This window comes from Streptopelia decaocto, assembly GCF_964273445.1.
Source record: "Streptopelia decaocto genome assembly, chromosome: 1".
Taxonomy (NCBI): Eukaryota; Metazoa; Chordata; class Aves; order Columbiformes; family Columbidae; genus Streptopelia; species Streptopelia decaocto.
In genome coordinates, this window is record NC_138663.1 from 29,683,448 (window position 1) to 29,708,810 (window position 25,363).

Below are 25,363 nucleotides of genomic sequence, written 5' to 3' on the forward strand. Positions count from 1 at the left end.
GCAGACAGCAAGAGACCAAAACCCACTCAGCCATATAACCATTGTCATCTCAGGTACCCACATCTAAACTCACTAACCTTAAAATTACTGTTTTACAAAAAAGGTCCCTAAGGGCTCAACAGTTCTTTCCAAAGAACATACAATGTACCTCAGAGGTATGTGTTTAGGCTATAAAGTTGAGAATTGCCTCCTACAAAGTTCCACAGCATGAATTTTACAGGAGGTGGTTCAGTGCCGGAACTCTATGCCAACGTGATTAGGTTTTGGAAACTATTCACTTTGTCTGCAGTTCTTGAGGTCTAGCAGGCAATTTTAGGATATGCATTGAGCACTCTGAATGAAGTAGGAGCTGTACAAAATGCAGGAGTAAGTCACCATTTTCTTTTACATCTTAGCAACAGCAGTTAGTGGCTCTCTTGTATACATGGTCAGACGGTACATACCATCTGGGATATATGGAGCAGTTCTGGGAACTCCTGAGCTCCAGACACTGAAACCAAAAAGTGAGCAGGAAACTTCCGCTTCCCAATAGACTTGTCTAACTACATTCTGCTTGTAGACTAAATGCTGCTACTTCAAAACAAGCAGCTGTATTTATATCTTTTGAGAATCTTGATCCTTTGGGGTATGTGTAAGTCATGCTCTGGTAATTCACATCAGATTTAAAAGCCTGCTCTGTTCAGTGGCTTGATTTAGATACAAGCAACCGTAGCTGTATGCTTGCAGGAAAGCAGGATTTCACAAAGAACTTGGAGGTCAAATGAGGAATTATCTACAAGGTTATACAACAGCTGAGCAGTAGGGTTTGTACTGTAACTCTGGATTTAAGTATCTCAATTCTGCATTTGATGCCTCAGTCCTTTATTGGCTCTAACTTCATGTGTTTGGAAGGGATTTTTCCCATGGGAGGTTTAGAAATGCAGCTCTGAAAGAGTGCAGCTAGCTGTACTTCGGATTTTTGGATTCAGAAGGTGCTAGTATAATTTAAAAAAAAACATTTTAGCTCAGGCTATACAATTAGAAGTAAAAATTGATTCGGCAAACAAGATGTGCTCAGAACATGGTGACCTGACAACCTGTAATAAAGCCTCTGAAATACATACTAAACAGAGGCAAACAGAGATGCCAATTGCTCTTAACAGTGACACCCACTGTTGTCCTATAACATTGTGTCGTGTACTTGTTATAAATATATTAGTCAAGAATGTATTCTGTTGTCTAAACTAACAATAAATGGAAAAATAAATGACATTCCACATAGCGTTAGTAAAGAAAAGCTTTTAAGAATTATTTGATTCTGCCACTGCCAGTGCCATGCTGCTGACTGGGAACTAATTACAGCTGCCCCTCCAGCCTTGTGTTTGCTCACAGGAAGGTTTAGATTAACCAGCGTTGTGCTGTTGTGACCGTCCATGGCCAGCAATGCTGCCGCTCACGCAGAGAGCAATGATATCACATATACCGCTGCTGACTGGCAGCAGGGGATGAATCGGAAACAAAAGAGAGGAAAACTGTTGCCATCCTCTTCGAAGTGCTGCACTCAGGGTACGTGTCCATTCAGTAACTGCATAGGAGTTCAGTCACAGCAGGATTTTGTAATTACACAGCTTAATTGTGCCTGTCTATTCTAAATGGCTCTTTGTTTCTGCCATTTGTCTTTCATATTCACCCACACTCTCTATTATATTTCTGTTTGCTTGTCCCCTACCAACTCCTCCAGATTCCTATTTGCCATCTCAGTTCATTTGGCCATACGTGCCTCCGTTCAATTTCCTCATGCCTCTGCTGCTCAGAGTTTCTGTCTCGGTTGCTCTCAGCCTGCTCCTCTACGTTCATTTCAGCTCTCACTCTCTCATTTAAAACCACAGTGCTGGTTTTGTCTGGGACAGAGTTAATTTTCTTCACAGTAGCTGGCATGGGGCTGTGGTTTGTATTTGTGCTGAAAACAATGTTGATAACACAGGGATGGTTTAGTTACTGCTGAGCTGTGCTCACACAGAGTCAAGGCCTTTTCTGCTCCTCGCACCACCCCACCAGTGAGTGGGCTGGGAGTGCACAAGGAACTGGGAGGGGCCACAGCTGGGACAGGTGACTCCAACTGACCAAAGGGATATCCCAGACCATGTCATGCTCAGCATACAGAGTTGGGGAAAGAAGAAGGAAGGGGGGACAGTTGGAGGTGATGGCATTTATAGCCATCACTCCCAAGTAACCCTTACACGTGATGAAGCCCAGCTGTCCTGGAGATGATTGAACATGAACCTGCCCAAGGGAAGTAATGAATTAATTTCTTGTTTTGCTTTGCTTGTGTGTGCAGATTTTGCTTTACCTGTTATAAACTGATTTTATCTCAACCCATAAGTTTTCTCACTTTTGCTCTTCCAGTTCGAGAGAATGGGGAAGAATGAGCAGGTGTGCGGTTCCTGGTTTCCGGCTGGGGTTAACCACGACAATTGCACATGCTGATTTTACTTAATGCAGTATAATTAAGGGCAGGGTTTTTCAGAAGGAAGAAGTGCCACTTTTCGTAGACCAGAATGGAAAATTTGACATGATAATACAAAATTTTGTGAACAGACTTTAAGATCCTGATGGTGAATCAAAGAGTGTCCATTCACTTGGGGCTTCTGTGGAGTTTTGGGTTTCGATGTTTCGACTGGTATGGACCACTTTTTGTTTGCTTGAGGACCACCCCGAAGGCTGGCATCACCTACAATTTTTTTTTTTTTTTTTTTTTTTAAGCTGCATGGATAGAAGGGTAGCAGTGAGGGAAAGATCTGGCTTTGGCTTGCTCGGTATGATTACTTTAAAAAAACAACTTTGTACTATTTGTATACAAACAATGTAAATAACAAAACAATTACTTTTTTTTTTAATATAGTGGCTGCCCCTCCATCACTTCTAGTGCAATCTTGAGGCCAATTTCCAGTCCTCCTGACCCTCATTAGTTCTTGAAGCACCTCCTATGGCATCCTGGCTGGCAGCTGCAAGGGCAAGGATGGAATCCCAAAAGCTCTCTGCTGCATACCTCCTTCCTATGCAGTTGGCTGGATCAAGCCACAGGGTCCCCTGGATCTGCTCGAATCTGCTAACACAGCTCCCACATCTCTGTGCAACTTGACTTGGGCTGCCATGTTCTTCTGTTATCCTTGCTTATCATACATGGCATCAATCTTAATTAACTGTGGCACAAGCAATGTGCATGGTGCCTCATGTTTAACTACATGATGTCCTATGCCCAGTCTACTACGAGAGCTAAGCTGTAACACATGTAACTCAGGGCTCCACCTGATCCCATCAGGAACCTTACTCCTTCTGCTCTATAAAGATGTCATGTACGAAGCATACAACCTCACGGGCAAATCACTGCTTGGATAGCCCAGGATATACATGGATAAATTGGCAACTTGTTCTGCATTAAAATAGAGGAAATTAAGGATGCCTGTGCCATTCACTTGATGATGGCAGAGGCACTCCTGCTTTGCAAATGAGATTTTCCAAGAAGATGTTGATAATGAAGCAAACTAATATCAATTTGTCATGTATGCCAGTGGGGATGGGGTGTGATAAAAACTTTGTTTTCCAGGAGAAGAAAACAGAGACCGAAAGGAGGACATTTAGGTATTGGACTTTGAGGATACCGGTGAATTTGGCTCTGAAACTTCTGTCATGGCTCCCCGTTTGTGGACTGCCTCTTAGCCCAAGCATATCACTACTGCTGGCCAGGCTCTCCATGAAACACTAGGTTGCCCTTCCCCCAGAGCACCTGCATCCCCAAATTCCCTGGCTGACAGAGGAGGGAAATCTGTACTTCCTAGAGGATCTGCTCTTGGTGTTGACACTGCAGCTACCAGAGAGAGCAGGTGCAGAAAGCTGGCACATCTATTTTTGGATCTTCTCAGAGTGGTGGCTGAGAGGGTCTTTGCAATGTATTTCTAGACGGGGTAATATAGATGGCTTTGACACACTTCATAACGGAAATCAAGCATACTTTATGTTTCCAAACTTATGTTAGTGCCTTCACCAAACTTAATGGGCTAACTAGAACAGCAGCAATACAATGTGGCCTTCAGCACTGCACGAGCAACCCTGGACTTCGCAAAGACACCAGATGCTCCCAGCAACTGCCTGTCATGATCCTTCATCCAAGCAGAGCACACAATTTACATCAGCCTTGTCCCATGCTTTCCTCACAGGATCATCTACATCAAAGAATAACAGCAGCTTGTTCAAGCCTATCCCCGACTTCCATACCCCAAAACACAAGACTTATAACTCCTCCTGATGTCTGATCTGCTGTCCTTTGTGATTTTCATGAGTTCTATTCCATCACTGCAAGAAGCAGTGATTCACATTGCTCCTCACAACAGTTCAGGCTGACTAACCACTGGACCCAACTCTCTCCCAGGATAAGCTTGCATGTACAAGCACAAGTATCAGGTCTTGCAATATACAGATTCCCTATACAGACTCCTTAATTTAGAAGGGAATCTTCTCAGAAGATGAACTTTGCTGGTCTCATCTGTGGGAAGCATCTGCAATACCCTTATCAGTAGCTGTTTCCCCAGTCAAAGGTAGCTGCTCTGGCAGCAGTCAGTGAGGGTGGTGAACTGAGAGACCTGTGTGTGAAGAGGACAACAAGCAAGATTTTTGCATAAGAAAGGTACACAGGGCTGCCTTTTTTTTTTGAGTTATCATTTTAAAGAAGGGTCTTTTTCAGTGTGTGATAATGCATCTTACTGAGGGCAGAGGTCATCAGCTGAAGTCTGAACTCTAGACCAAGAATTTAAAGACAATAAGACCCAGCAATTCATCACCATGTGTATTTTTATAGTCACACGCTGTTGTTACACATCTAGCACAGATTATGGCCCAAATTATTTTGCAGCTCTCCATGCTCCTTGGAAGAGTTTTAGACACATGTGGTCTGATTAGACTCGGTAGGACTGCAAAAATCCGTGCTAAGCAAAAGAGTCTGTGTGTCAGTAATATGTGTGCTTGTTCTTAACCTGTGTTTGCAGCCATGAACAGCAGGTGCTTATCTGTAAATATTTTCTAGCTGGTGATGCTGAAGACTTTGGCTTGCAAGATACATATTGCAATGTAGATATTTTCTCTGCAAAAAAAAAGTCTTGATGGTCTTCAGGAGTTACCTGGTTCAGTTATTCCCTTTGCTATTAGCAAAGCTCAAGAGGTTCAAGTATTGCCTGCTTGTGACACATCCCTAGATATGAAGACATGGGCCAGTGACATCTGTCTAACTTGTAGCAAGCTGATAACCTCTCATAAGATAAAAACTATCTTCAAGTCACATGCATAGAAAAGATGCAAGAATTCAGGGCATGCAGTAAAATCTAGCTTTGAAGTAGGGAGAGGTGCATGGGAAGGAAAGCTGGGAAAAGCTAGAAGCCATTGAGGAACTTTAGAGGCTTAATACATGGACAACTGTTGCCCTTTATGCTAGGTACTATGCATAGTATCAGTTCTCTCTTCTGTCCTTTTCTCATCACCATTCCTGTGGCCTGAGTACTGAAAAAAAGATTAAGCAGAGATGGCAGTGTACGTGTCAGTGAGGACTTAGAAGGCAGCTCTTCTCTCTGAGTATGGGACTTCTAGCAAGACAGGGCCATGTGGTATAGTTCATACTGATGCATTTTAGGCTGATGGTAAAGAATATAAACACAAAGTGTGAGGGAGTGTTTTCAGTGGGAAGAGAAAGGAAAGACTGCAGCCCTGGCTGCCTTGCGCAGCTGAGCTGCTCTTGTTGTTAGGGCAACAGAGGGAGATGTCTGCTGTTAAAGGGTTAAGAAACTTGTCTGAATGACTGAAGACAGGTGAAAGAGAGAAAGAAAATAAATATGTTCCAGGAAAGATGTGGCAGCAATCACTGACCCAGGAGGGAGGAAAGAGAAAGCAACTCTCTCTGTGTACACACACGTCTTGTCACATCCATTTCTCTCCTTGAGAAGGCACGCTCCTGCAGCACAGAGGTAACAACATAGTGGTCCTCGCTCTGACCTGTCAGTTCTGTGTGGGTTAAAGAGAGTGCCTGCTTATCCCACAAGGTAAACATCAAAGTAAATAGGTACTCTGAACCGGTGGCTGGCACTCCCAGTTAGGGTGACCTCTCAGCAAGGATGAATAATCCACAGCAATCAGCAAGATGCTGATTTCAATGGTCATTACTGCCCCCTCAGAAAACACAGGGATAGAACCTGTGCTCTGCCTGTACTGCCAAGCTAGCTGGGCATGCTGTGTCATCTTGACCACAGCAATCTTCTCTGGCATAAAATAGCTAGTTTGCAGTCTTACACGGATGTTACAGAAACTGCAGAAGCTGCCTTTTTTTTTTTTTTAAGCCACTGTGCTGCACATCTGTACGGATCTGGAATGGCTATATTCCACACAGCGGGTCTGTACCTATGCCTTTCCATTACTAATGCAGGTGCAAACTTCGGCCAACAGCCATTAAGCCACTTTCCTATGGAAGGCTACAAGGGGGATCTTAGGTCTCAACATAAAGAGGGCAGCAAGGCACAAGAGAACTAGGGAAGCCATGCTGTGAGATATTAAAGAGCACGGAGGCTCAGTTTCACGCCTGAGGACACAGCATCTGTGATAAAGTGTGGTCATGGGCAGCTGGGTGGTGCAGCAAGAGCCTATCATGGAAGCACAAATGGGGCACTCAGTCCCACAGCCCCTGACTGGGGCTGCCAGTGGGACCATGGTAGGTTGACCTCAGCTGGCTGTCAGATACCCACCAAGCCACTCTCTCACTCCCTGCAAGAGTATTACTCTCTCTGGTTAAAAGCGGATGGGTGGCAGAGGAGTAATGGACAACAGAAAGTTCCTAAATTGTCTTGGTTTTCAAAACCAGAATATTTTTAAACAATCTGAGGGTGGTCAGATGTACTGCTACAGTTCAGACAGAAGCAGACGCTTAACCTGGTTCTTTGAGTTAGTGACAGGAGTGCTGCTTGTGTGCATAACACTTGGTTGTTGTGTTTTGTTTGTTTGTTATGTTTTTATTAAGGTTTCCCTGGACACTAATTTTAATATAGTTCGAAGAATTGAATATGGCTTCACTCTGATGAAACAAGCAAGGAAAGATACAATGACTAAAAAAGCTTCAACATCCTGCTCTCATCAGAGTATTATGGGAAACATGTAAATAAAGAAAACAAATCAGTGCCCTGTTCACACTTCATCAACTGCCTAACAACTTGCAAGCAGTTAATTACACACCTTTAAAATGCATGTACAGGAGAAATGATGCAGAAATAAGCTTCTGTAATGAAAAAGGACAGCACAGTAACACTGACTCCACTCAGGTAAATTTAACCCTTTAAATTTGACAGTGCTGAAAGAATGTGGTATATGTAATAGCAAAGCAACTATTGTCTGCTTTATGCTGACTATTTAATAACTAGTAATCTACAGTGATATTCTGCATTTGTTTATTGCTACTAACCTTTATAACCTTTACTCCTCAATTAAAGATAAGGATTTACACACTACATGTAAGAATTGAATGCTAAGCTAGTTACTGTTCATTAAATATATTGAAGACTATCAAGTGATAAGCAATATTAGGCTGAGTTACTTTCACATTTCCAAATATTTAGGACCATGTAGCCTGCTAGCTCATTTAAGTACAGTATTGCTATATCTAGTAACAGAACATGAGCTTCACACTGAGTTTGCAAATCCTCAGGACTTGTCAGTCTTTGCTGAGCTTGCTTTAGGACGCCTGCAACTCCGTTTTACCTTGTTTACCTGTAACAACAGGACAGTGCTCTTAGTCATATGATTTAGTTTTAGGTAGTACTCTGAAGAGCAGGACTTGATCATCCATATGGGTCCCTTCCAACTCAAGATATTCTATGATCCTATATTTTACTTTTGTGTAATTTGATATAATTGTAGGATATAATCATAATATGTGGTAATAAGCAGTTACTTGTGGGAATGAAATGTTTATGCTCTTATCATGATAGCGCAATGCAGGGGATTAGTCTTGGTATGACGGGAGTGGGGGGAAGTGCAACATACACTGGAAACTCCAGGGCAAAAACAAGTCACTGGTAGTCAGTTAAAAACACCCAGACCTGGGAGTTGGGGAAAGCCAGTTCTAGGGGTAACAAAGGAAACAAACAACTCCTACCTCACCAATCCATATTGATTAGATATCAGAAGAGCTTAGTATGGTCCCCCCGTTACCTCCTTGACTTACAGGAAATTTTGACACATATGTACATAGCTATGTTCTATATATGTGGGTAGATAACTCCCACTGAATATAAACTTGCAGCAAAGAAGTCGCATTTGAAAAGAAATCATAAAAATGGGTGTGTTATTATCACAAGCCATTATTGGAGCCCAGAAGCTAGTAGTGGTTAAGTGGTTAATAAAATGGAGATGTGTAATAATAAAATGCTGCAGATGCCATGACCACTTTTTTCCTCAACACAATAGCAGGTTTAAGATTTCATGGCCCTTGTTTGTGCCACACCATTCACTGCTGCCCTTGGGCCATAGGCCTTTCAAGCCACAGATGGACCATAGGCAGAATTCCCCTGCAATATCCACAGAAGCAACCAGGCTCCCGACCGTGGGCCTCCAGCACCCACGGCCTTCTGCCACAGCACCATTTCTGTGCTCTCAGGCTGTCAGGCGCAGCCCTATATTCTCCTCCAACACACACCACTCAGAACAGTACACTCAACACCGCTCAAACATTCATTCCTCTGCTATACAGAGAAAGATAAACAGGCCTTTAACACCCTACAGACAGTTGTATTTGCAAATGTATGCTAGTCAACTCAAAGCAGGTCTTAGGTATCTCCTATAGATTTTTACACACTCTTAAAATGCAAAATGACATTAAGTTAGAAAAAAATGAATTAAAAGTGGTTTTAGCCTAAAACTTGCTGCAATCTGCTGAGAGTCTTTTAAATGGATACTGTGGTGCAAAAGTTTTATGGATTGCCAAGGACACTTTAATGGTACTCTCAGCTGAAAAGCAATTGAAGAGGAGGGTGAAAAGGGTATGCTTTTTCTTTATTTCAGCCACTGATGCATCAAAGCATGGAAGCAGCAAAACATTTTCAGTAGCAATTTGTTAGAGTTGAAAGCAAAAGAAACTATTCTCTATTTCTAGGTGGCAATGCAGCTGCACTAGGAATACTTACAAAAAATGATAAAAATAAAACGGTGTGAACATTGGTAATGCATCATTTGCAGCTGCTAACTTTAGTATCGGCTTTGCTAAGTATCACTTTATCTACAAATAAATGAAGAATAAGAATGGGTATTTCCTGCCAGTTGTTCGGCACACGCTTAACTTCAAAACCAAGAAAACTGCTGATAAGCCATCATATGTTCTTGAAAGCTTTACAGCAAATGCCTTTAATCAGAAAAGAGTTTCAGCTCAAGAGCTTCAGTGGGAAATACTTCATATCATCAGCTTTGAATGCATGGAAACATCGGGCCACATTCCCATAAAATGCTTCTCCTCTGATGCTACAATTGATAGTATAGTATGTTTTGCAGCAATATTCTTGAACATTTTGTGAAGATTTCACAGTTAAAATTTTTACATTATGGGTGATGAAAATGAAGATGTTATTATAGTTTGGGACTCCCCGAGCCAGAGGTAGTTTCTATGTGCATAAATACCCTTAATGGACTTTTCTGCCATGAACTTGCCCATTGACTTTTGAAGGTACATGAGCTATGTGGAAAAACCTCCTGCTTCAGACTACACTCGCACCTGCCCTTGTTGCAGCAGCTGATAAAATCCAAACATTCTGTGAAATCACAAGCACTAGTGTATCCATCTGCACTACAGGCAAAATAAACCCCCATTCATGAAGGTCAGATTAGGAATATAACACAGTCATTTCTGATGCACAACAGAGGTGGTTGCGATCAGGCCAGATATCTGTGTGCACCAGGAAACTCATCGGCTGAACAAAAATCCTGCATTTTTATGTGTGGATTACAACATATGCAACAAGTTTATACTAAAATATTAGTTAAAAATCTCCCAATGTTACACACTAATATTCAAAAGGGTCTATTTTTGTCCAGTTGCAAAAAATGACCACAAATCTAGAGCTCATGTGTGTTTGATCTCCAACATCGCTGAAGGGAATCACGGCTGCTGCCACCCAACGGCCTCACGTTTTTCAGGACTCTTACACAAACTGCAAATACAGACTTGAAAATGAAGATCAGACCAAGCGCATCAGTATTTTTTGCAATGGGTCTAGTCTGCCAGACACCAGGCACACCGGTCAGCCCACACCGACGGGGGACCACCGCACAGAGCGAGCCGCAACTACAGGCTCGGTGCAATCCCCGGCAGCCGAGTGTTCCCTGCCGCAGCGCCAGCGGCTCTGCCGCACGGTTACAGCGCAGCCGCCGCGCCGGGGCCTGTCCTGGGCCACCGTTCCGGTCCCGGGCCGCCGTTCCGGGGGAGCCGCAGCCGCCGCGAGCAGCGCCGCCCCGGCCGTTACCCCACGTGACCGCAGAGGGCTCACGCGCGGCAGAGGCGCTGCCGGCCCGGCCCCGCTGACGGGAGCAGAGGGTGAGCGGCGCGCGCGGCCGCGGGCGGGCGGCGGGTGGAGCGACGGAAGCCGAGCGGGCTCAGCGCGCGGAGGGGCAGGGCGGGCAGCGCGCGGCGGAGCGAGGCAGCAGGCGGGGACACGGGGGCGCCGCCGCGCGCGGGAGGACGGAGCGGGGCCGGGCCGGGCCGGAGGAGAGCGGGGAGCTGGGGTGGGGGGGAGGAGCGACACGTGCCGCGCAGCAGGCCCGGCCGCGAGACCGCCCCCGCCCAAGCTCGCGCCAGGCGCTCGGTGCCGCCCCGCTTGCCCCGCCCCTCCCTCCCTCCGCCCGCGCGAGCCGCCGGTGGCCGTTGGGCGGTTCGAGGAGGGGGGGTCCCTCGCGGGAGCGGCCGCGCCGGGCTAGCCGGAGGGCGGGGCCGGGCTGGGAGCCACCTCTTCTGGGCGGGTTGGGAGAGAGAAGAGTCGGGGGCTCCGTCCCCGCTGCCTGCAGAGGTGGCGTCCGGAGCCGCCCGGTGACTGACGAAGGTCGCGCGGGCGCTCGCGCCAGTGTGGCGCGGTGGCGGGAGAGGCCGGCAGGGGTCGCCCGCGGGAGGCCCCACGCGCCGTGGCGAGGCCGGTCCCGTGGCGCTGCCCGGCAGCCGCGGCAGCCCCGTGTCCCTCAGCCGCCCCCCGCCCCTGCCGCGCTGCGGGGTCCCTGCCGCTTAATCTTTCTGACCAGGTGTTCATACCTTTTTTAAGGAAAAATATTTTTTTTGGAAGTCAGTGAAAAGCTTAGGTAGAAAAACAACACCAAGCGCACTCTGACCTCGTAACATCTTACAATAAGTCACCATTCCATTGTGATTATTTCCGTATCGTGTCATTGCTGTTCCACTAAACTGGAATTGAGTACAATGAGATACCAAACACGGTGACACGACCGGGGAAGCTGCCCCGCAGCTCTCTGCATACCTTTCTTGTACCAGCACATTTTCATTTTTTCTCCCCCTCAAAACATGTGGGCACATACTTGTTCATTGTTCCATTAGGAAGAAAGCTGACTGTTAAGAGAATATGCTTGGAAGATAAGACCTCTCCGGTATTTTCAGGTTCAATGAAATAATTACAAGACTTTAGAATTAGACTTCTAGAAATACACTTCCCCCCACAAGTGTAGCTCTGTAACTGAATCCATATGGATTTTGTAAAAATATGTAACATCTAAAATGACTGTGACTGGGAGATTTCTAAGAATCTTTTATTTTTAAAATAGCAGATTCTTCTGTGTAACTTTTACGTGGTTACCAAAAGAAATTTCCTCTTGGAATTGATGGGAAATAACCACACACATTGAATTACAGTGGGTAGTATCCAGATCCTGGAGAATAATATTTGAATTGTGCTGAACAATAATTTTGAGATTCAGGTAGGTTTCACAGTTACAGTTGGAATTTTCTGTTGAGATCTTTGTAAGTTGACCAATGTGCCACAGATTCCAACTGCTTCTGGAATACCTGGATCCTTATGCTTTGCTTTTAGTTCAATAGTATATTATAATTTTAAAACAATGACTCTGTATTCCACACAATCTGCACTGCATGATTTTAAGATCCTTCTGGACCAATTAAATTTAGCTGCAGTTCTAAATAGTGGCTTAAACACACATTTTCCTATTAATTTATAAAAAAATAAAGGTTTCTTATCCTCATTGAAATATGAGCAAGAATAAACAAATCCTCGTTCCTATGCATTAGAATTTCTGTTGAAAAATAATTTATTTTCACACTTGAAGATGAGTCGTTGAAACTCTAGAACGCACTTCAGCTGAAAAACGTATACTTTAGAGTTCATATAACATAAAAATTGGACACGCCGAAGCCCAGAAGTTCTAGTTATAAGTCTAGAACTAGTATCAGTCAGTGCAGAATGAACATTTGTAGTTTCACAGAAGTCTGGTGATTTTTGTTTGTTTTTCAACTGAAATCTTTAGCCTTTAAAAAGGAGAAATATGATTCTCTTTGTGTATTAAGAAAAAAATATCGATTGTAATTCCCTGGAATGTATTCTGCAAGTCCTGACTTGCTGGACAAACCAGATACTGAGTTGTATAAATAGTGTGCTGCTCTTTCTGTCAAAGGGATTTAGTCTTTTAACTGGTGTGTTCCTAAACTATTATTTAGAGTCTTAGACACAAGGCGGAGTGGCGCCTTGGATAATCTGTCTCTTGCTTTGTGAAAAAGTTACCAGTTCATGCCAGAAATTAATTAATCTGCAAATATGAAAATGACTTTTTCCTTTGATGATACAGCTATGGAGGCTTTTTCTATTAATTTTTCAATAAAATTATTAGTTACACATTCCTCCGAGTATTTGGGTTTAGTGCTTTTGTTGATTCTTTAGACCTGAGAAATTTATATGGCGGTTGAACTTTGTCACAAATCCCAGACTCAAAATCAACATGGTGGTGAATGGTTATTGCTGAGTACATGAGGTGCACACTTAGGAAGTCCCACAGTGACCTCTAATGTTCAAGGATAAAACCCGAATGGTAAAATAAAGGACGTTATGTTTTGAAGGCACAATTTTGTCTATTAGTTTGTACATTCAGTTTGTTAATATGCCACAGGCAGTAGGTAGTAAGTAGTTGGTTCATCGGATCTTCCTGCCAGGTTTCATGGGAATGTTGTCTCAGGGAGTCAGTTCTATTTCCCCCGTTTTGAGCGGGTATGCACAAAGCCTTCTTCACAGTAGCTGTGGGAGAACTAGTTGTTTTTGTAAAGTACACTGAAAATGGAAAATACCTTTCAAATATTAAATACATTCTCTCTAGTCTTTCTTTTGGAATTATTTATTCATGCAATAATAAATACTGTTGTCAGGTATTATTCCATCCTTATATACTCAACTCATGCTTGCAAACTGGAAAGATTTTTAGCTGAGATGCTTTTTTCTTGTATTTACTCATTTGATTTTCCTTTAGGTTAGAGTTTCTTTCTGACAAAATTTGTGTTTTGAGTTGAATGCTGTTATTCTTAGGCCACTTATTGACTGTTACATGAATGCTTATAACAGTATATATATATATATATGAGATATAGAGATATATATATATCTCATATATTTTTTTTTGTCTGTGTTGCTTTTGCATAAACTTGTTTCTGAATATCCACAACTAATATGACAGTTTCATGGTACTTGAAAGAATCCAGAGAGTTGACTACATAAATGTGCAAATAAATTAAAATTTAAAGGTTATGCTATTGTTTACTGTAAATATAATTAACAAATTTCTTGAGTTTAGAAGCAACACCTCATTTACACAGTCTACTGGAAACCAAAACATAACAGTAGCTGGTAGTTATTTGCAAATGGCACTTCAAATCAATTTATAAAATTAACTTACTTTGCATGTGTTGAATCTTTAAGCTGAAAGGCAACAAAGAACTGTCAGTTGCAAGAAGCTAAATACTTGTTATGTTGTTCACTTAAATATGTTCCAAAATTGACGTAATTTAGTACTCTCCTTTATGCACAATATAAGTGAATGATTATTAGTTTCTTTGAAGACACAGAAACATGAATAAAAACAATTATTTTTTCTTTTATGTTAGAATAACTGATACTCTGCCAGCAGTCGCCTGTGGGATAGTACTTGAAGAATTTGCATTACATCTGAGGTTTTAATGGCTCTGACAAGATCTCATAACAATTGCTGCTCTGTTTTGGTATTGCAGTACCCATAGAAGAGTGATCATATTGCTGTTCCTTTTCTTGGTTGCTTATGTGTGTGAAACAAGATCTTGAATAAATTGTCATAACTGAGGGGTGGCTGACTACTGTCCTTTCTGAACTAGGTACAACTTCAGTTGCTGAGGGTGACATTCATCTATACTTGCATTTTCTTCTGCTTTTGCTTTATATTTGAAGAGTGAAATGTTTTGTTTGGAAATGCAAGGTTTTCCATGGGGGTAAAATTCATGACCTTGAGAAACACAACTAATTGGTTAGAATAAGCAATATGAATTTCTTTCCAGTTACAACCAACGCGTGGACTGAGCCTTTGTACATGAGATAGATCCCAGTGACGCAATGTAGTAATATTAGATTAAAAAAATAACAAGTTCCACATTAAACTGATTTTTTTTTGGTAGTAATAATTCTGTGACAGATTAGGTCACTGTTGTGGTTTAAGCTTTTTTGTTTTGATGTGGTTTGTAAATTGAAGGTTCATTGTGTTGATTTATTTTTGTCTGCTTCTGGGAATTGCTATGTATGTTATAGCTCTGAGGAGATTACAAAACTGGATTTTTATTGTTGCTTTTCTGTATTGTGGTATATTGAAAAAATCCTACATACTTCATAGTGATGGAAGCTATTACATGGAAATCGTAATTGCTTTAATTCAAACTAAGTCATAAGAAATGGCATATAATGGAGTTAAGATAACAAAATTGCTGCTCTATATTTGGAACAAGCAAGATGTCTGGGTATCAGGACAAAATTACTAACCTAGGAGAAACTGAACAGCAGAGCATTACAAAGCACACATGCATAGTTACTGAAAACACTGCTTAGGTTAGGATGTGGTGCTTCCGTAATACAACACTCATTTCCATCATCTGTGACATTTCCAAACTTGCAATAGAGTAGTAGTCTTTAATGACTGTGTGCCCGAGGGCTACAGGGAGATTAATATGATAGAGGAATACTGTGAGGAAAACCTGCGTGTAGAGTATAGATGCATTAATGCTATAGAAATTTCAGCACCTGGAATAATACCAGGATGGACTTGTCTTTATTGGAGTATAAATGAGAGTTCCTTCTGGAACTAGACAACAGTTTAAATAGACTGATCTGTTTTGATTACTTTTAACTGAAAACTTACACGGACTAATCTATTTTGATTCCTTTGTGGCAGTCATCCCATCATATCTGTGCACAGCAGCCTGTACTTGCATAAATTTATATGAGTTAAATTAGCCTACTAAAAAATCTGTGGACTTGTAGCCTTACAAAAATTACTGTAATATAAAAGTTATTGAAATATACCACTGAAGTGGGAAATCTGCATGACAGTAGTTTACTCTGGCCTTGTATCACAAGACATTGTAGAAAAGGCACATGTTAATAAGATCACACAAATTTCAATACTGACCAGCATCCTGTTCATCACAATTTTTAGACCAGGTATAACCTTGTCTTCAAGTTGTACCAGTCCTACTTAAAACAGAAGCTTTTGTGCTCGATTTTAAGTTTCATAGGATGCAATAGAGTTGAGCTCATTCATGTATTTTGGTATTTTCTGTTATGAAAGTCTTCCTTGTTTTCAAACCATATATACCTGATCTCTAGTGTGGTGCCATTGATTTATAGAAAAATGCATATTACGATTCATAGACAAGTTGATTATTCAGTGGGTTATGGAACTGTATACAGTATAGCTACTAATTTCTGAACAAGATCAAATAGGTAATTTTAAACTAACCTAACAGTCTTGGCTAGGTAGTTTTTCACATAGGTTGTAATTTCCTCCTTCCTATTCCCTCACGTCTTCTTGTAGAAGCTCATGAGGGGCATTTTATTTCCTTTGTGGATGACTCCTAATGCCTTGTCTTTACAGCTATTTTTCCTGTCATACTTCTGTGAGTAATTTTTAAGTACCTAGATTTGCAAATATATTGTAACCTGGGGCTTTCTGAATGTTCCTTGATGAGTTTCTGCAGGCTGTTTGATAAACAGTGTCTTCTAATCTGCAGGCAAGTGGGAGAAAAAAATAAACATTTTATACATAGAGAGCTATCTAAATAGCATCTCTGCTCCATATGTTGTAGTACCCACGAGAGACTCATTATAATCCCTGGACCTTTTGTGCACCAAGTACTTCGGTCCGGATAATGCTGTGCTCCATCTGCCTTAATCTCTGAGCTTCGCAATGTGAAATTCTTAATGCTTTGACCTACTATATGCTGGCATTTTGATCTTGGATTTTTCTTGTCCGTGTTGCCATTTCAAACAAGTTTTCAAGGTTGTTGCTTTGAAGATTGTCAGTTCTACTGAATTATTCTGTGTTTTTTGTTTTTGATGTTTTTTCCCCCCCCCACCTAAACCAAGGGTAAATTATAAATGCTGATATGCATCTCTAAATTATTTTTACAATGTTTTGTGCCATCTTTTAAGTATTGTGATTTGTTGATTTTATTCAAGGCATCACTGACTGGGCAGAGATCCAGAAATATGTGCTGGTAAAATGATTTTTTTCAGCAAGTAATCCTTTGCTTGCTCCAATGAAATACATTTAAATCTGCTATATATTTAGCTGTCAGCATAAAACAGGTCTAGCACTGGATTTCAGAATTTTGTTCTGGAAATATTGTACTCTTAAAATCTACATATACTTTAGAAATCTTTTAAATTTTACATACCAGAGAGTTCCACTCAGTGTCATTAAACATTGATGCTTCACAGACATCTTATTTTTAGAAAGCACTTGAACCAACTGTTACTTACTGATTTATTACTTGATATTACAACTTTTGAGTAGTATATATGATTACAATCCTTTATTGTTTATATATTAAGAAATCATGTCATGTTGTTCAAACTTGTTAGAGTATCTTTATATATCTATGAAATAATTATCTTCCTGTCCTTAACATTTTTGTTGGCTGTTACTGTCCAACACTTCTTCAGATTCTATATGTTTAGATTTAAAGCTGTTAAAAAGTTGACTATCTGTTCTGGAGGGTTGTCTTTAAAAAAATAAGTAAGGTGTAGTTTAAAGGAGCATTAGAAGTAACTTTGTAACTTCAGATTCTAAAAATAAAGTAGATTGGAGACTTGGAAATACTTAATTTCAATCTTGCTAAAATGTGTACTTCAATTTGAACGTTGGACATCAAATTTCTCAGACACAAATGACAGACACGGGTGAGATTTATGCATTTTTTCAATGAACCTATTCATTAATTTGATGTAGAAAAACATAAAATAACAGATGTAATATATCCCTAAAATATTAATATAAAATAAATGTAAGCTAGAAAAATATATTATAAATGTTATTTATAATATAACAAAAATGTATTAAATTGAAATATAAGGTATGGCAATGTTTTCTTTAGTAGTTTTCACAAGTTTTCTGAAATATGTTTTCTAAGAAAATAGTTAATTCGAGCACATTGAGGTTATAAAACCGAATGTGGAAGAGTGAAATATTATCCCTAGGAGTGATAGCTATCTAATGGTTTTTTATTTTTAAGCAAATACTTCAACCAGAAATTTACTTTTTTTTCTTTTTTAATTGTAAGGATCTTTGTTGTATCTACCCTTTACTACCCTAAATTCTTTCTTAAGACTGCAGTAAATGCTTATCATTACCTTTTTTTCCTTCTTTTCTCCTAAGACCACCTAAGTATAAGAAAACACTGCACATTTTAATCACACACTGTTTATCAGTTGAGGATTATCCATTCGCATACGCAGTTACTGGTAGAAGATAATGCTGCAAACTGTCTTTCCACTGCCTGTCTTCAAGTCCTTCCCCTGTGGCAATGCAAGAGAACTTGAAGCCCCTTGTGCTGGAAGGGTGATGGACAGCCTTCCATTTGCTGCCACTTGGATGATGAACTAGTGTGTCAACAGTTGCCTGGCAACTCGGCATGTGCATATACTTATCCTATGGTAAATGCTGCTCTGTGTTTTTTGGAGGAGAAAGCTTATGAAATAGACCTGGTGCAGACTGTTCAGTGAGAGACTGACATTTAGTACCTTCTTACCCTTGTGCTAAAAATGTTTTGCTATATCAAAGGACTTAAACTTAATGATGGGTTAGGTTTTAAGTTGTTCTTAAACTGTTTACAATGTGTATGTATATGTTTACTATCTTTTGGGGAAGAAAGGCTTCTACAGTAGAGCAGAGTAATCTACAGGCCTGCTGAGTTTGTGTCCTGGGGAAAAGCTGTCCTTGGCTGTGGGAGATGGGGAGCCAGGAAACTTTCAGAATGTAATGAAGGATTCGACTCAGTGTGGATGGAAGATAAACCAGTGGTTTGATCAGGATGGAAGGAAGGAAAGAAATTCAGGGCAAGTAGAGTAGTCCTTCAGTACAACAGCTGTTGTTGGCTTTGTTGGGTTTGCAAATTGATTGCTGGTAGGGATGCTGTTGGTGTTTTTCCCTCATCTTTATTTGTACTGTGCCTTGCAATACTGCATGCATCTAAAACCAGAGAAGCAGGACCTCAACTCGCAGCTTTGTCCACAGCTGCTTAATACTCCTGGTGTCGCCTTGGCCAAGTGACGTATTGAGAATGTAGCATTTTGTCTTAACTGTTTTAACCTGGTTGCTAGATTCTGTGTCACTTTTAATTAGCTTGTAGTTCCAGGAGCATATGGTTGGTCTCCTGTGGGTTCTCTGACCAATTACTTTTCTTCAGATACTCAGTTTTTCTGTAGATACCAGCATGGGGCTTTTGCAATAACTTTATAATAAGATCTGTCAAAGGATTTAGTAGAGAGGATGGGGTGAACATTCATACTCTATTATTAATGAAAATAGGTTCGACTATGAGGAATTTAAGGAGTAAATTAGTCTGATTTCTCAAAGGTTGTTTTTTTGTTTGTGTTGTTTTTTTGTTTTTTTAAATCTAAATCATATTGTGATACATCTGTCAGGCAATGTCTTTCAGCTCAAAGAGTGACCATCGAAAACAGGGTGGATACGTTTGTGGGCAAGGACTCAATATTGTGTTTTGAAGCTGACATTGCTCTTAGAGTGGAGGACAGCTGAGAAATGCCAGACCTCAGAGCAGAGGAGTAGAATTCCAGCCAGAAAACTTGAGAGGCAAAGTTCAGAATCAGCAGGTTTGAGAGAAAGGTATTAAGGTGCATGAAATTGTATAGCTTGTTAAACGGTAGACAAAACTTGGTTTTGAGAGATTCTATTTTTATGTGGACTAATTCTAAAGGTAAATCTGTGCTGAGGGAGGCAGTAGTCTCTTTCGATGGATTGATTCCAATAATGATTTCTTAAACGATAAACTGAGAGTAAGGCATTTTAACGTTTGTATTGAATTGATGAAATATTTGTTATGTTTCACAATGCAGTTCAAATTCTTTGTGAAAGCTGTTGACCTAAGTTTTCATGAAATATGCATAAAGGAAATATAATCAAATTACAAACATTAAGTATATTTAGACTTTTACTAGTTAAGTTTGTGTTATGAGCAAGAGTTATAGATGATGGTGAAGTATTTCCACTTAAACAAACAAATAAGAAAACTAAGAGAGTTTTAAAACCTTGTGAGGGTGAATGTCAGAAGTAATATTAATACTAAAGGTGGTCCTGTCTTTTAGAAGACAGATCTTGCCATTGCAAAGCTATTAATATATATAAAGAATTTTAGTGAAGAATATGCTGATGACTTATTTTGTAGAACTGGTTTTCCTCTCTTAAGTGTAATGCTTTATGGAATTAAGAAGCCAGATCTGTGACAGAAATACTGCCTTCAGTACTATTCCATCAGAGTGATGTGAATTTGTATTTTGCATACAAATACTACATCACTTCCATATTTCTGAAAATGCATCAAAGAAAATGATTTTATTGTGAAATTCTAAAGATTCTGTTTGTGAAAGGACTGCATGAAACTGCATGTATTTATGTTTTGCATTATTTTGGTTGAAAAATAATTCTGTATTCTTGAATATAGACACAGCAAAAGACTCAAAAGTTCAGGTCACAGTCTGTTTTCTCTTTCTATTACTGTCTGTAGGAGTTAGGATGTGATAGAGGGAGCAGGGACTCCACAGACTTATCTTGTATGGGGCTTACCAGGGATTCATTAGGTGGAAACAACTGTTTAAATTGGATTTGCCAACAGGTGAAGGGCAGCATTTTGTATAATGAAAGTGCAGTTACATAAATAGTCTTGTACCTTTGCAGCAGTACCTGGATTTTCATCTTGCTTTTCTGAGGTTTAACTAATACAATGAAACAACTTGTATTTTGTGTACTTCGTAGGTATTTTTCAAGAATGTTCACTGCTTCAGGGCTAAATAAATAAATGGGAGGCAGCATAATAAATAGTGAGCTGGTGTGGCACAGTCCCGTGTGTCGTTATGCAGCGGCCCAGTCTGGCAATATGCTTTTAACTTTCTGATGTAGTAGCGAACAAAGAGCCATTGTGTTACTGTGTGGCCCTACGACATATGTGTCAACTTGAACTGATTTTACATGTCTGCAGTTACCAAAAGGGGTGAAATGATGCAATGTGTGAAAATAGTCAATAAAGAAATGGTAAAATGGCAATGTGTTGCAAATAATCAGGTTTTCCTTACAGAATACAATCTGTCTTTGGGGGTCACAAATTAATAATTACCAGTGTATGGAGAAAAAAAAAATATTTACACAATTTTGGTTGTAAACTGTAACTGAATGCTCTATAATCGGTTATTTCAGTCTAGTTAGTTGTTTTTTTCTGCCTTTTCATAAATAAGTAATTAGATTTTGTCTGGTTATATCAGTTTGCTTCTTGCTTAGCTGAACTGTTACCATTGAATCATTTTTATGAATTACTCACACTAGTACAGGATCACAATAAATGGTCAAATTAGCTAAAGGGTAGATGTCAGGTATCAAACTCTCTTCTGCAGAACAGACTTTTAAATTCCATTAGAGACTTCTGTTCTTTTTCATTCTGATGCGCTTTTTTGAGACCCTAACAGATGATGTGATTTATTCTTAACTGCACCTTGTTGGATTGCTACAGTGTTGCTGTTGCTTAAAATTTGTTTTATAACTTTTTTTTTTTCCCATTTGTTTCCTATTTTTCAGATTATGGCACAAGCTCACGGTTTGGGGAAGAAATACCTTAAAGCCTTTTTTAAAGGTTTTTTTGTTGCTGTTCCAGTAACAGTCACTTTCCTGGATAGAGTTGCCTGTGTGGCGAGGGTGGAAGGAGCATCAATGCAGGTATTGTTGGAAATGTATTTTGTCTGTCAGGAAATTAAACAGTGACTGTCCACTGGCAATAGCAAGGTGGAAAAACTTGTTTTCTCAATTGATATTAAATGGTCACATCTTAGTATGGAAGAGTTTAATTTTGACTTTGTTAAACAAATACCTTTACGATGTAAAAAGAAAAGCTTTTGAGAACAAAACTTGCCAAAATTCTGTCTCAGTAAAAGGTAAATATGTAGATAAGTAGTGGCAAAGATACATTTTTTAAATTTCTTCCTATTCATTAGAAATAACGATTTCTTTTTTGAACACTACCTTTTGTCTCTTGGAATTGAATTGATGACTCACAAAGAGGCATTATTAATTTTTAGTAGTTGTGTTACAGTAATTGTATGATAAAGCCTGTTCTTGCTATCCTTGCTCTTACTAATGAACAAATATGCACCATTTTAGTGAAGAATACTGAAAATGGCATGAACCTAGTATTAGTACCTGTGCTTATCAGGATGTAAGTATTGATTCACTGTTTTTACTTTGGTTGTACGGAATGTTTATACAGTGCAAGCAAATAAATAAAAATATGCTGTGTAACATTTAGAAGATAAATAAATACTCATGACAGTGAACGGCTACTTTGTTTCCATTGTTACTGGGAACTGAAAAATATATGTTGTAATGTAGTTATCCAATTTTTGTACTGTTACTTTGCATTTTAAATCATATGCACTGCATATTGTTGTGCATCACCACTGATGATAATTATATTTTTTGTAATGTTGCAATATTCCAATTGGCAGTGACTAAAGATTTGATTCTTAGGAGCCGGGCCTTATTATTTGATTATCTGAATACGTTCAGAACCTTGAAGAGAAGTTTCACAGGAGTCAAGACCAGCTGCTGGCATTTTGATAATGTGGCATTCACACAGACAAAACTTGGGCTAGAACCTGGGCTTGGCTGATTTTGTTTAATGCCATAGAAAGGCATAGGGTGGGGAGGAAGGAATGGCAAGGTGGCATTGTCCCTCCTGTGGCAGCCTCTGATCTGGTGTTTAACTTCTGTCAAGAAACCTCACCTGGTCTAGAAGGTAACTCTCATCTCAAGAGTGGGGACCAAAGTAAAATCATTGTATTCCAGTAATTCTACACGCCAAGACCAGAATTTAGGTGTAACATCAGTTTTCATGTGTGTTATTCTGAATCTCACTGATGCCCAGTCAAAGGTAGGAGAATCTCAAGAGGGCTTACAGTTGCAGAGCCAGAAATTTGCTCTAGAAAGGAGGAGCGGGAAACTGGGAAAAACGGTTTTTGCTGTCTTCAGACAGGAGAAATTCGAAGATAATACACAGCATGTAGATGAGTACAAAAGCAGCCAGATTAATACGACTCCCCCATTTTCCATCTTCTCATCTTTTGCCTCTACGGGATCTAGAGCCACATGCAGCATTCAAAATGCAGATGCATCTTGAATTTTATGTTGTTCCTTTTTTTTTTTTTTTTTTTTTGTTGTTGTTGTTGTTTTTTGGGTTTTTTTTGTGTTTTTTTTTTTTTTTTTTTTTTTTTCTTTCCCCTTCTTTCTATTAGTGAGCATGACCTGAGCATTTAATTTCTGAGGGGTTGGTTTTTCAGCATGCCACATTGCCTGTCATTATTTGGTCTTTCTGTGTCTGACATAATATTCTGCTTAACATCCGTTCTCGTTGAGTTAGTTTTCCCTCAGTAGCTGAAAAGAAATTTTGTAGGTTTCTGTGCTCCACAAATCTGTTGAGCCCCTTTTGTCAAGAGTTCAGTTTTATGTTTCCTTTGAAGTCTAAGTGTTAGGGAGTGCTCTGGCATTGTCCTGGGGTGTTGCTTCTCCACTCACTTGAAGGGCATATAGTTAACTGTGGTTTATCTTTGGAATAACCTTTGAAAAACACTAGTTATTTGTTAAGATTTATTCAACCTGACAGAGAAGGATACACACTCTTCATAGTGGCCATAGAAAGCAATATATATTCTGTGGGTGATTAAAACCTGAGCTCTTCCCTTGATGTTTCTGTTGACTAGACATTCCCTCTGTTGATTGAAGTATGGGTAGCTTGAAAGCTGACATTTCTAATTTTACTGACATCTCAGTGTCTGTAAAATTGTCTCTCTGGTTTTAGTCTGGACTGTGGCACTGAAATATGAGTTTGTCTTAAACTTCTATGCCTATGGATGTTTTTCAGAGTACAAACAAACCCTCACTTCCTAGTGCTTTTAATAAGATACTAATTTCCTTGCCAAGATTTATTAGACACCTAACTACGTCTGACAGGGACATAATTATAAGGAATATCTCCCTCTCTTGCAGAGTAGCTTGAAGGAGTATTGGTCATTGCTTTGTAATTCCAGCTATTTATTGTGTTCTCTGAAGACTGATCTATGTTGAATGCAGCTGAAAGCTATGGGTATGAGGGAGAGTGAAGTTCAGTCAGCGTGTAGTCATATATCCATCAATTGCGTGCTTTCAGTGGTATTGTCTCAAATTGAAGATACCATGGTATGATTCCCAAGAATTTGTTTGTAATAGACCTCTAAAACATCTAGCTGGCTTTGTGTTCTCATCATTGTGGCTCCTGCTGAGCCTGAAATTAAAAGTTCTGACAAGAAGCAAGTAATAAATCTCTCTATGTCACGCTCGCTCTCCTACTCTGCTCTCTTGGTCTCTCCTCAGTTTCTGTTTTTGTTTTGTACCAGCCTTGCTGTTGCTTCATAGTTACTGACAATGGTAATACTTATTGTCACCCTGGCAAGCATGCTGAATAAAGGTTCTAATGCAAATACAAATTTCTGGTTTATTCCCCATCAATTAAGACAGACTTAATGAATTTCATTGTTTCATGCTGATTGTGTGTTTCTACGGTGCTTTCAGGCACCTCTCATAATTCTTTCACTGTGCTGATTTCAGTGTAAATGAATATTAACTCTAAACTGTGAACAATTGCAATTTATAATTTTAACATTTTTAATTGTTTCATTACCTTCTTTTTTCTTTCAAAAATTACATTTTTTTTTTAATCCTCTCATGAGGTGTTTTTGTTTGCTTAGGATCTTACAGGTTGATGTACTCATCTAGCATTTTGTTAATAGCGGGTTTCAAGTGAGTTGTAATCTATTTACAACATTCAATGTGACACAAATAACTGGTAATATGATTTCTTAATTGGCTGTTGTGGATTTTTTGTGACTCCTTGTAATGCTGGTTGTATACTTTAAAATGTTATCATATGGACATCTTGATATCTTTTTTTTTTTCTCCTGTTGAGTTTCATTGCTTCTATTACAAACTCTTCATACATAATGATGTGGAAAAAGGAACCCCCCATGGACACATAAATTTGTAAATTCATTAAAGCAAAGGGACTGTTTTCAAGTGAGATGGAAGATGACAGCGTATGTGCAACTTCATATGCAAATTCTGTAGCTAACAGTCAATACCAAGGATTGTAGCAAGTAGTCTGACCAGCGATCTCTGACGAAGCACACTTGTTTCAGCAGCAAACATTATCGAATGTTCTATTCCATTATGCGTAATAGCAGTTGTAATTATTCTGTGGCAGTTTCTCCTAGCTTTATTATTAGGATTACTGTACCTAAGCTGGTCAGCTCGTGTGAATATTCTTTCTGTTCCCCAAGCTATAAGCAAATAAGTTGTGACCTTCTGGTATTCACTAGCAGCATAACAACTATCAAGTTAATCATTATTTATAGTAAAAGGGCATGCTTTTATCCTCCTACTTATGGAACCTCATATCCTGTGAGGCTTCATCATATGGCTGGGGTTCTCAATTTGCATGCTTTTAGCATTAGATTAGTTAGTAATTGGAAAGAGTGAG

The 25,363-nt window shown here is 39.8% G+C and overlaps 1 protein-coding gene across 1 annotated transcript in view; it reads left to right on the forward strand.

Moving 5' to 3' along the window:
- The first annotated feature begins 10,462 nt into the window (after positions 1-10,462).
- The window catches only part of IMMP2L (inner mitochondrial membrane peptidase subunit 2), a 464,946-nt gene continuing 450,045 nt past the window's right edge, over positions 10,463-25,363 (forward strand). Inside the window, exons 1-2 of the mRNA XM_082070640.1 lie at positions 10,463-10,591; positions 21,379-21,516. Coding sequence (XP_081926766.1) covers positions 21,382-21,516 — 135 coding nt within the window. The 5' untranslated portion in view covers positions 10,463-10,591; positions 21,379-21,381. The remainder of the gene's footprint in view (positions 10,592-21,378; positions 21,517-25,363) is intronic.